Below are 12492 nucleotides of genomic sequence, written 5' to 3'. Positions count from 1 at the left end.
GAGCGGAAGCCCTCCCCCTCCATATGACCCCCCTTTTCCTGCATGCCTCTACGCCGCCTCCCGCTTCATGGCGGCCGCCTGAACCAGGCCATCATCACCTGTGGTTAATCGCTCATGGGCTGACGGACACGCCTTTTACGAGGCGGCACATATTGCCTCCAAGAATGAGTTCGGCTCGCCTTGGTGGTCTCTGACTGGGCTGCTGGTTGAGCTGCTGACCACAAACGGGTCAACTCAATCTACCGAGATATTGGCACACGGTCAGCTAGACAACCAGTGATGATAACAGTACCCTGGCGATGATGACTGTTCAGACACCATGTCGGCGGGCTTGAGCCTCCGAGGCAGTCAGCAAGGTCGGAACCATTTCTCTCCCGCCAATCAGCCCCAAGCCACAGGTGAAAGGAACCTGATCATGGGGACACTCAAGTGAGCGCCCCCTCTACCACCCTCAGCCCGGGTTGCTGGCTTAAGAGAGGCAATAATGGGACCCGACGCTGCAGGGCTCAGACCTACGGATGGGGGGACGTGCATGCCTGGGGTGGATCTTTGGTTGCCACGTCGACCGGAATTCGGATCGGGTTGCTCCTCGGCAGGCCTAGGGGGCCTGGTCCCTACTGGAGCAGTGATCTTCGCCGCCGTGAGAGAAAGGAGCCATGCTCGCCTTCCCCCCCCCCTCCCCCGTTCAGACCAGGCCCCGAGATCGACCTGGAGGGCCATTCATTCGCGAAGAGGCAAAGGCCGGGTGAGGACCAAGAGCCCAACACCACCTATACCCTACCTCCACTTACGATGCTTCATATGTGCGCCGACAATAAGCGGACATCGGTCGGGATCAGATGGGACCTCTCCCATTCCAGTCACGCTTCCGTGATCTTCCATACAGCCTTGGCCTGGCTTGACCACCGACGACTTATGCATGTCGACGCGTCGGGAAAGGGATGATGGAGAGGGGCGAGCATTGTGATTCCTCCGGGGTAGTAGCTGTCCCCTTCATTAAGATACAGACAAGCTTAGTTGCCCCTTCCCAAGACATCAACGATGAGGCCACAGGAATACGAGACACGCCCAGACAGAACCCCAGGATGAATCATGTGGCGTCATCATCATCATATCACAACCACAACCAGGATGGTGGCATACACCACAGGTTGTTCCCACGAATGCATTGCGACTTGTTTCGTTCTCAGACGACCGAGGTATGCACACATCACGATTGCCTATCAGACACTGGCCCGACCCCAATACATCCCCTGCGCTGTCCGCCCCTCTTGGAAGGATGGGAGGACGGGTGAACGGATAGACGGGCGAGGACACATGCAGGAGCATGCGCCGGGCCCAACCTCCACACCCACCCACACACCCTCCTAGACTAACCAGGCTCTCGAATAAGACCGTTCCCGTAACCGTAACAGCAGAACCCACATCCAGGAGCCGCCTCTCGCCGTATCCCTGCCCCTTCTCTTTCCTCCTCGCCCGCCAGGCTGGTGTGTCGTTCTGCTCCGTGTCTCGGCACAGCCCGTCCGATCCGTCCTTTCCATTCCACTCCCGGCCTGCTTCTCCACTTCTACAGACAGTCAGGTTTCGCGTAGACCGTGAGCTGATCGAATCTGCAAACAAACATGCAGAGACGGAAGGAGAAGGAAAAGGACTAAAGCAAAAAACATAAGCAAGGCGACGCTGCACGTCATCGGTCCCACACACTGTTCCATTCCGTGCCGTGCTTGCGGAAAGAGAGGTACATGAGGTAGCAGGGGCAGAAGGAACCTGGAAAGGGAAAGACAGGAGGAAAATATGAGAGCTGGGGAGGAAAAATGGAAGAGACAACGCCGCTCCGTGCTGTGCTGTGCTGTGCTGTGCTGTGCTGGACCATGTATTATTGTACCGAGTTGCCCATGGGAAAAAAAAAAATTATGGCGGAGGAAAGAGGAAAGTGACAAGCCAGAACGCAGACCTTGAGAGAAAATAAAACGAAGAAAAAAAAAAAGGGAAGAAAAAGAAACATCGGCCGTTATTCGTGTCCGTTGTCATTACATGAGGAGGTGTAGTGTAGTTAACCTGCTGGAACGCTGCGCTTCGCTGTGCTCGCTTTGCTCACTCAAACACTCAGAAAAAACCTAGAATAGTTGCGGGGGAAAGATGGTGGTGAGCAGGGGAGGTGAGCGGGTAGATGTTTCGTTTTAGCGATGAAGATCAGGGAGTGATGCTGCGTGAGTGCGAGTGTGTGTGCGTGTGTGTGTGTGTGTGTGTGTGTATGACAGCTGAGATCCGAGCGGTTTCGTGCCGTGCCGTGTACCATGTTTGGTTCCGTCCAGGACGAGCCAAGCAGCTCAGCCCGGTTGATGCTCGTTCGTTTCCCATCCCACCACTAGGTCCTTTCCTTTCCTTTCCTTCCCTTCCCTCCCTCCATCCCTCCTCCGCCCGTTTAGTTCCTTCGCCCCATCCGTTTAGTCATGGCCCGGCTTCCCTCAGAACAAGCAGGGAGGAAGAAAGGAGCCGAAATCCGACCCCGTAGCCGCACAGCAGAGAGAGAGTAGGGTGCCCAGATCCTGCAGTGCTTTCCGCCTGCCCCCCCCCCCCCGGGGCTTCGACGGGCTTTCAGCCGCCCTGGCAGAGTGGGCACTGTCCCGGCAGCATGATGTAGCGCTCATGCGGGCTCTTGGGACAGGCGCTCTTGCGGCTGCCGTCGACGGAGGTGCGGAAGAAGTGGGCCCCCGGGTCGACGCAGGTAGTGTAGACGTAGTAGTTCTTGGTGAAGTCGCACATGGTTGACGGCCCGGAAGAGGCTGCCCTGTGCAGACGGGATGCGAAGTGCTGTTGGCAAGCGGCTTGGACTGGTGTTAGCTCCTGGGAGGCGGCGCCTGGGGGGAACCGAGCGAGGAGCAGAGGCGGGAAGGGGCGAAGCCTACAGGTAGATATAAATCGCCAAGTACGTGAGCGTATGGCGGGATGGCTGGTCAAGAGGGGCCCCCCGCGGATGCAACGGCGGAATGTCAGGGGAAGACGATGAGCCGATGCTGATGCTGGTGGTGCGATGATGGGTTGGGGCTACTAAAGCGGGCGGAAGGATCCGGCAATCCTTGCCGACTTATATAAACAACCGAGCCAGACGGAAAGGGTATATCAGAAACGAGGCCACAGGCGCTATGGGCCCACCCAGAAGCACAGAGTCGGCGCAAAAGCAAGGTGAGGGGTGAATCAAGACGGGTCTATAGCGATCCCGAATGTATAGTATGATAAGACCATGCGCAAAAGCTCGGGACTTGTTTGCTGTGGCGGCCAGGCCAAAAACAAGAAACGACAAGGCAGGGCAATATCAGATGTGTCAGATGGTGGTCCGAGCTGTGAGAAAGCACGGGAGTTGTAATGCTCGCGTTATCGACGGCGGGCAGCGGACAAAGAGCTGGGTGGAAAGGCAGGTTGAACGGCGGCATTTAGGCACTTGAAGCAGCCCTCTCGGCGGCCATCATCTCTGGGAAGGTGAGTGACGTGTAACTCGTGCAGATGTCGCCGGTGACACCAGACAGCGGGAGGGCGGAATCGGCTGACCGACGGAAAGAGAAAGAGAAGCAAGATCCATCAAACAAGCCGGAAACAGAAATCGAAAAAGAGGAGGGGGGTGTGTAATAAGACAAGACCCTCTTGGCCGCGCTGACCATAAGAAGAAAACGGGAGACGTTCCGCGTCTGAGAGACACCACAGCGCAAATGTAGCCATGACGCGCCGGAGGAGCTGTGGCCCCATCTAGTGTACCGCTGGCGATGGGGCGACAAGGAAACGCCCAAATTGCACGGAGTACACTGGATATCTGTACACAGTAGTGTACCTCCCTCTCGTGTAGGATGCGGTAACGCAAACAGGAAGCCCGCACGCACTGGCCTTGATCCTGGATTTTTGACAGGTGGGTCGCAAAAGCACTTCTCCCGGTCGTGTTCCGTGCTTGGGACCTGGGTCCTGGGTCGTCCTGAGTGGTACGGATATGGCAAATCTTGCTGCCCTCTTATGAATCCCCGCAGTCCGACGCAGGGAGCAGCCGGCTCTCCAAGGGTCTCCTCCCAGGGAATCCGCATCAGAGAAGTGACTGGGCAGCCGTACTGTGGTATGGCGCCTATCCGAGGCCTGCGGATGGACGTCTCACGCCTGTTGAACGCGTGTGTTCAGTCCGAGAAATGCGCTCAACCCGTTTTTGCATGCTGAACACCTCGATGGCTGGACCGCTTTGATGATGCCACACCCTTCTGCACTGCGCGCAGCATGCACCCCTCCTCGAACAACGTGTGCATGCTGCGAGGTAAATCTGCTTCTCGCCTCATCTGTGCAACCTTGCATTGGCGCCCTTAACGGTCCCTCAGGGGGGGGTGGGGGGAAAGGGTGCCGCGGCCTGTCGGAGGGGAATTGCTGCGACTTTTTTAAAATGACAACCCCCTTTTTTTTAGAATAACAACCCCAAGGGGCAGTCCATACGTCTCCTACCAAATTTTGCAGCGCACGTCACCCACACTCCCTAGCAATGCGTCGCCACCAGAAACTCGCCACAGGGTAGAGTACATACCGATATCGCCATCGAACGAAGCCATCGCCAACCTCGCCGCCCTCGATAGCTACAAGGCATCGCCCAAAGCCTCGCCTATAGCATCGCCTACCACATCGCCTGCCGCATCGCCTGCCGCATCGCCTGCCACATCGCCTGCCGCATCGCCTGCCGTATCGCCCAGATCCTCGCCCGCCGCATCGCCTGCCACATCGCCTGCGGCATCGCCCACCGCATCGCCTGCCACATCGCCTGCCGCATCGCCTGCCGCATCGCCCGCCGCATCGCCTACCACATCGCCTACGGCATTGCCCACCGTATCACCTGCCACATCGCCTGCTGCATCGCCTGCCGTATCGCCTGCCGTATCGCCTGCCGCATCGCCTGCCGCATCGCCCAGCGCCTGGCCTCCCGTATCGCCCACTGTATCGCCTAGCGCATCGCCCAGATCCTCGCCTGCCGCATCGCCCACCGCATTGCCAAGTGCCTTGCCTACTCTCAACGCGCCTTGCAACGCGCCTCTCCTTGCTATCGAACCACAGTCATCGGATAAGAGCCTTCTCAACCTTGCCTACGACTTTGCACAGCGCCACAGCTTCGCTATTTAGAAGCGCCGTTGTATATACGATCGCTATACTAATAAGGTTAGGCGCTTTGACTTACACTGTTGCAAAGGCAGGACCTTCAAATCCTAGGCTAAGAAAAGCACTTAGAACACCTCGTCTATAAAAAAAGGCTACCCCTAGCTAGCAAGGGTACTACGCTATAAGTACAATGGACTCTAGCACTTCGAAGTGCTTAAACCCGTCTACAACTATCCTCTTGACCAAGAGACTATAGGGCTTTTTATAGCCTATCGACGTAAAGACTATAATCCTAAGGTTATTACTAGTATCCTCTAGTATACCTAGCTACTATAGTTGACGTATTTGAACATTACTACTATAATATAGCTAGAATTCCCTAATATCGAGTTTACTAGGCAAGACGTCTTTAACGTAGTTTATACTATATAGGCTCGCTAGGCTAGGCTATTATCAGCTATACAATAGTTCCTCTATACCTTAAGGACAAAGGAAGATATTTATCATCGCCTCTACTGTAAAGGCGGCTTGCAATATAGCATAGTTGAATATATCTTCTAGACCTACAACTAGTACCTTGAACAATAGAAGAAAAACCCTAAGTTGTAGTCCCTCGACTATATATATAAGGTCAACATCTTCGATATACCACTATTTTAGATCTATAGTATAACTAACCTCTATATAACCTTCAACATTGTATACTACTTGCTTAATAGTAAGAAGGAGGACTATTTTATATAGGTACTTACAGTCTTATAGAAGTTCCTCTAGATCTATAAAATTCAACGCCCCTATATCATCATCTTAGATTATAACAAGGCTTTTAAGAAGGTATATAGAAGGATCTTCAACTACAATGTCTAGCACTAAATTTATATATAGTACATTATAAAGAACGTTGCCTTCAACACTAAGAAGAAATAGAACGGTCCGTTGGAAGGCATTGCTTTAAAAGAAAGAAGGAGCGATAGAAGCTATTTATATAACGATAATAACGACGATATATACATTAATATCGCTAACTTTAACAAAGTAGCGTATACTATAGGCTTACGCCTTCTTAACGATAACAACTACCACTAATACCTAGGGAAAACCGCTATAAATAGCTATTTACTACCGCTTAATAGCAAGGCTCCTATAGGCTCTTTATATAAGTAGGTTAACAACGTAGATAGTTTTCTCTATACCTAGCGTACTATAGTCTATACTATTGACAAAGAAGCTTTTTAGAATATATAGAGGGATTTAGAAAATAAGTTTAGGGACTAGCCTAGTAAATTTAGCTATATCTAGCTATAATTCTTTTCTTTTACACCTATATAGCTCTCGTCAACTATGTTCGCGATATATACCTCCCTCTCTATACTGAATTCGCCTAGTATTCGACGAAAAACCACTGTAATTTTGGCATTTAAGCGACCATATATACTAAAGGCGTATACAGTATACTTAAGGCCTTTATTAAGAACTAGAACATTAGCCTAAATACCCTGCTCTTAGCGATTAAACTAACCTTAGTACAGTTAAAGGAGAATTATAGGGAAAGGCTCTATAAAGAGACGAAGAGGAAACTTACGAAGTATATATACACTATTGTACTATAGTTGAGGTATAAGGTATATTTCAAAGTCTTTCTCCTTTTTAATAGCTATATTAAAGCTATAGAGAAGGCGTTGAAGGAAAACTAGCCGTTACTATCGCTATACTTAGACGTATAGAGGCGGCAATATAGCCTTCCTTACTAATACGAAATCTTAGCTAAGATATATACTACTATATAGCTTAAGCTATAGGATATCAACCAGCACTAGTAGCTTAAGTTAGAGTAGGTCAGTCTTTATATACTAGGTTTTTATATATATTGCTAACTATATTAGCCGCTTGATCCTAACATTAAAGCTATTCTTTAAAAGGGTAATCCTAAGAAGGTCGTCAATAGACAGTAGTATACTATTAAAAACGGCCTACAAGCATTGCCTACTAAGATATATATATTACAAGAGGAGGGCGGTGTTCTAAGACTATATAGCCAGGGTATAAGCGCTAGTACTAAGCGGGACCTCTCCTATAATAAGGCACCTTATATAGCAAAGAGGATAAAAAGGCCTACAACGACTAAAAAGCTTATTAAAAAGGAGGTAGAGTTATAGATTATAAAATAGCAGTTGGCTACTTTCTCCCAAGCCTAGTTGTTGTAGCTAGCATTGCTGCCACTCAGTTTACAAGGCTAGCTAGGAACGTAAAGAACGTAGGTCTAGCCTAGTATATAGGCGCTATAAAGCATATAGGTCTAGCCTAGTACATAAGGAACGTAGGGAATATAGTTCTAGCTAGGCACGTAGGCGCTACAAAGCACGCAAGGAACGTAGGCGCCATTAGGCACGCAAAGAACGCAGTTCTAGCCAAGCACGTAGGCGCTATAAAGCACGTAAAGAACATAGGCGCCATTAGGTACACAGAGAACGTAGTTCTAGCTAGGCACGTAGGCGCCACAAGGCACGCAAGGAACATAGGCACCATCAGGCACATAGAGAACGCAGTTCTGGCTAGGCGCGTAAGGAAGGCTAGGCACGTAAGGCGGGTACGGCTAACCACTATCAAGATCCCACATCTATAGGCGAGGCTAACTATCTACAGCTTCATTTTCTAGGGCGAGCTAGCGTCGTATAGTATACAAGGAACGTAGGGCTAGGCGGGCACAGGCGGGCAAGGCGGTCAATAGCGGCATTATTTCTAGTTGCAACGCTGATTTTACTACATTTTTAAGCTTTTCAGCCAATTCTACGTTTTCCACTAAATCTGCATTTTCTAGCCTCTTCAACAAGGCCAGCAACATCGTCGATTTACAACATTTCTTATAGCGACGCATTGCTAGGGAGTGTAGGTAACGTGCGCTGCAAAATTTAGTGGGAGACGCACGGACCGCCCCTTGGGGTTGTCATTCTAAAAAAAAAGGGGGTTGTCATTTTAAAAAAGTCGGAATTGCTGGCGCCCTTGGTGCAAGGGGTCTCAAGTGGGGTGCTGTCATAGCGTGCTGAGCCAGGGGGGAAGATGCGCGAAAGTGATGGAGAGGGAGGGGCGTGCAGGTGTGGTGAGGGTCCGGAGTACCTGCGGATTAACTCCTCCTTAGTGTAAAGGAACATCCACCTTCGAGCTACACTAGCGTAGTGTAGTGCACATTAAGGTACTGTATACTAGTGTCGTTAAACGGGACGCCGATCTTGGTCCACTCAGCGCCGCGCTCTCCTGGAATATCCGTCCGCTAACACGACCCCCCGTCCATCCCTTTTACCTTGGATAAGAAAGGCGCCGATGGAGCTTCAGCAAACATTCGCGAGGACCGTGCCCCCTCCTCCCAAGCCTCCGGGGGCGGCCAGGACCTTGGGCTCCAAATTGACAAATCGATGATGGGCCGTGTCAAATGATGTTCCAAGGACGCAGCGCCTCGCGAGCGCACTGACACTGAGCAAACGGGCAGGGAGGGTATAACTAACGTCTAGGTACGTTTCAGGCGCCGCCTGATCCCCGTCACCTACCTGATTTGGCGAAGAATCATCACTCTCGGCCGTCATCACAAATGGTGCGGAGGTACCTATGTATGTGTGTAGTGTAGTTACCTACTGTGTAGCGGTTATGCAATGCCCTGTTGACTGGCTTCCAGGTTGTCTTCGAGGGGTCGGAATCTCGGCGGGGTTAACTAGCGGTATTCTTTCTGCACGAATTTAACCCGCACCCTTGCCGCTGTCAACGGCGTTCCCCATTCTCGAGCACCAAGCAAGGTCCAAGCACCCCGTGCCGCAAAGTTGTGGAGTCTCAACTCGTAGTGCACGCAGGCACAGTATTTCTCAACGAGGTACTTCCAGGTTGTAGTGTACATGCGCCGTTCAGCCGCTGGAGTTCTGAGCTTGATAAGCCTGCGGATATCCCTGGAATCTGGGCTGACGTTGGCAGGATCGATCCAGCTGAGGAACGCTACGGATGCCGCCCGTCCGCCTCTTGACAGGATCCGGCCCGAAACTTTACTGCGTTAGGAGAATTCTGGCATGGCTTTGGACGCTCTGACCGATCATACTCTGAGCCCGCGGAAGCTTTTCTCTTGGTCGGCTGGTAGCGTTAACGTGATATGGATACACAGTAAGGTGAGGGAACCCCTGAATGGGAGGCCGTGTTGGATTTACTTTAGCCCTGCCCCTCAACACCCAAGTCCACCCTGCGCAGTAACTCCCTTACCTACGCTATACTAGTGACTGCAACAGTAACGTTAACTAGTTCGGATTCGCCGTCCGAGTTCGCCGAGATCGCCGATGAGATTCAAAGCGCAAGATATCTTCCGCAATGTTTTTCATGCAGCCATGCCACTGGCTCTCAGGAGCCAAGATCCGAATCTCGATCGCCCTTAGTGAGTCCATTGGCTGGCGGGCTTGACAGCACAGCTCGGATCCTTTGCCGGAGCGGCAAAGATCATTTCCAGTTACAGGCACAAGAGCCCGAGCCCTGGCCATTGCGGAGCTGCGCTACACAGTACCTACCTAGTGTAGCGCTGAGATACACAGTAGTGTACACGAGTGTAATGTAATGCGTCAGGTAGTCGATGTGGCGTACAGTACACATCCATGGAGGTGTGGTTCGCACCAGAAATGCTAGGTGACGCCACGAGGGGTCCTGGACCAAACACCCGAGTTCGTGCGCAGCGTGCATGCACGCCCGAGCACGGGGCATCCATTTGCTGTGGTGATCAATCCTGGTGGGGGGGTCCGCGGCATGCTCCGAAAAGCATTGAACTCTCCAGAGTACGCTAGTGTAGTGTTAGGTAGTTTAGTGTACACTAGTATAGTATACACTACCTAGTGTACTGCAGGAAGCAAGCTCTCCTCTTGGCCGCATGTGGTCGATCCAATTCGTGGAAGCGAGGTCCCGGCTTTCCAAAATGGTGGTGCAGCTGCTTGGCATGTCAAACTGCAGCAGAGGGGCAGGAGCCCCATGTGCTTGGCAGATCGGGACCCGCCCCACGCCTCCACGCCACGCGACGTCAAAATCCTGGTGGAGAACCCATTGGATGATTAACCCTTTACCCCTCCTCGGCACTGGCCACGGGTGAAGCATCCACCAAAGTGCGCCTGTCCAACAGCCGCAAACGGTCACGGCGGTCTTATCGACCGATCTGCCCTCTCCCGCCGGCGCATGCTCGATCTGTGGCGGAGCAGCCGGAAAAGGATCTGCCGGTGTTTCTGGTCAATTTCGGCCCTTATGGTCAGGCGGTTGCAGTCCCTTGTGTTACGAAACCTCCATCCTGGTTGTATGCCGTTAAAGCTGATCGCCCTCCTGTGCGCGCTGCCACGCAATGTCCTGCTGCAGCAGGAAAGAGCCTCGGGGCGCCAGTCCGTGTTCAGTCCTGGCCCAAAATGGCGATCTCATCGTTGCAATGGCGGCCGAATGCAACGTCCAGCGTCATCACAGATTTGGCATCTGGACAGCTGCGATTGGGCAGCACCTTGCGTCAGGCTTGAGATGTCACGGCCTCGGTTTCCCGGTCCATGGCCCCCAGGCCCCGGTCCTTGCGGCCGGGCTCCATCGGCTCGGCGGCTCGGCGATAGGACGCCCATGGAGACGGATACGGAATGCGGATACATTACGGGAATAACCTTACATAGAGTACACAGGATACATGCACTGCGGGCGGCGCTTCCGCGACCAACCATGCAGGACGGCTGGCGAGCGCAGGACTTGCGAGAGTGTACGGAGTACCGCAGTCGGTTCCCTAACATACTGGAGGTGAGGTGCGGCGGACAACCAGTATCCCGTAACGCTGCCCCCCCCCCCCCCCCCGGGGGAGGACAGTGATCGGCCGACGGCCAACATTGCACCGGTCCAGGATGCGGCGGAGCTGCTGTCAGGCAAGGCGACGCAAGATGTGACGCGCGTCGTCGTGTATGCGATAATCCACAGTCGGGACGCTGGCAGATTCCACATCTGAAGGGAGTGAGTGAGAGGCGCAGCGCATTTCCTGACCAAGCACGATCCCTGGCGGTGTCAAGCGGTCTCTTGACGCGCTCCTTCCGTCACAGGAACACCGCACCAGGCCGCAATCTGCAAGAGACTCCGATTCGATCAGGCAGTAGCGAAACGGACGGGGGAAGGAACGGCCCGCCCTGCGATGTACTGTATGTACATCCGGAGTGTATGATGTCCTCTGCATGATTCTTCAACCAGCTGCAGAGCATCCTCGCGTCCCGCTGCTCAGTCAGGCCGCGCGGGGGGCGGACGGCATCTGCTCTGCGGAAGCCAGCACCCTAGTTCCGGTCCCCTGCACCAGGCTTCCCCCCTCCCCACAAAAAAGGAAGAAAGAAAAGAAAAAAAAAGGCGTCTACTCTGTCCTAGCGATTGGTGCTGTTTCTCGTCTTCTGTTCAAATGCCAGACCAAAATATACGCGCCGATATCTGTCTGACACGAAGCCTTTTCTCAACCTCTGCTGGGGGGGACGTCCCAGCCGGGATCGCGGTGACATGCCCCCGCCTCCCAGCACGCAAACTTCTCTTTCGGGTAGCGTCTCAACTCTTCACGCGTCGGCCGACCAACCTGATGTCCAACCTGGAGGGTGGGGGTTGAGCGCCCCACAAGCCACGAGCCGTCCACCGGTAAGGTAGTGTACCAACCTGGAAGTCACTGTACGTGTTCAGGCGTGGCTCTGGTGTAGGACGAAGGTACTCGTCATTCCTCGGTAGCTCACTTGGCCAGTCAGCCCACTTCGGTCCGACGGATGCTCACCGTGGCACAAACAGCCAGGGACAACGACAACTCACTTGGGATATCAGAGTGCGGAGGTAGGTAAGATAGGTACAGTACCTAGATGCGACGTAGTTGCTGTGCAGTGGGCATTCGCACAGAGCAATGGAAGCCCTGGGAGTTTTGTGAACCCCCACGCATGTTTCGCCACTGCACCCTTGGCCTTCAAGCACAGACAGCCAAAGGCTTGGCCAGATAACGGCACGCAGTGCGGAATATACCTAGGTAAGATCCATAGAAAGGCACCTGGTACCCAGGCAGTAACCCGTAGGCCGCACTGGACCCCTTCTCCTCTCTCCCAATGTGTCAGCAAAATCCTACTGGACGCTACTCGGATCGGTCAGGCATTCACGACTGCCCTTCTCCCTCGGCGGCTTCGGCAGCGGACCCCTGTCCTTGGCACACCAATCCTACCGCTCCTCTCCAAATTTCTCCACCACAAGGATTCTCAGCACAGTTGTAACTGCCAAAAAGCAGGGTCGCTCGCCCGACTCTCTAAGTTTCATCCACTCATGTGAGGCAGAAGAGACAGCGGGAATGGTACACTAGTCAACGCGGCCTGCAGCTCAGTTCCTGTGGCCGAACAA

General features: G+C 53.1%; 2 protein-coding genes across 2 annotated transcripts; both read right to left on the bottom strand.

Annotated features, from left to right (window-relative positions):
- Positions 1-2598: 2598 nt before the first annotated feature.
- On the bottom strand, positions 2599-2766 carry THITE_119654 (uncharacterized protein; the record flags this gene model as incomplete). The annotated part of the gene is made up of 1 exon (XM_003651778.1): positions 2599-2766. The coding sequence occupies one exon, from the start codon at positions 2764-2766 to the stop codon at positions 2599-2601; it is 168 nt and encodes a 55-aa protein (XP_003651826.1).
- A 1835-nt stretch (positions 2767-4601) lies between these two features.
- THITE_111467 (uncharacterized protein) lies at positions 4602-5468 on the bottom strand (the record flags this gene model as incomplete). The annotated part of the gene is made up of 4 exons (XM_003651777.1): positions 4602-5059; positions 5195-5222; positions 5305-5399; positions 5447-5468. 4 exons carry the CDS (start codon positions 5466-5468, stop codon positions 4602-4604), a joined length of 603 nt encoding a protein of 200 aa, XP_003651825.1.
- Positions 5469-12492: the final 7024 nt, after the last annotated feature.

Source organism: Thermothielavioides terrestris, chromosome 2 (assembly GCF_000226115.1).
Source record: "Thermothielavioides terrestris NRRL 8126 chromosome 2, complete sequence".
Lineage (NCBI taxonomy): Eukaryota > Fungi > Ascomycota > Sordariomycetes > Sordariales > Chaetomiaceae > Thermothielavioides > Thermothielavioides terrestris.
The sequence above is the reverse complement of the archived record's forward strand: the minus strand, read 5'-3'. Positions and strand labels throughout refer to the sequence as shown.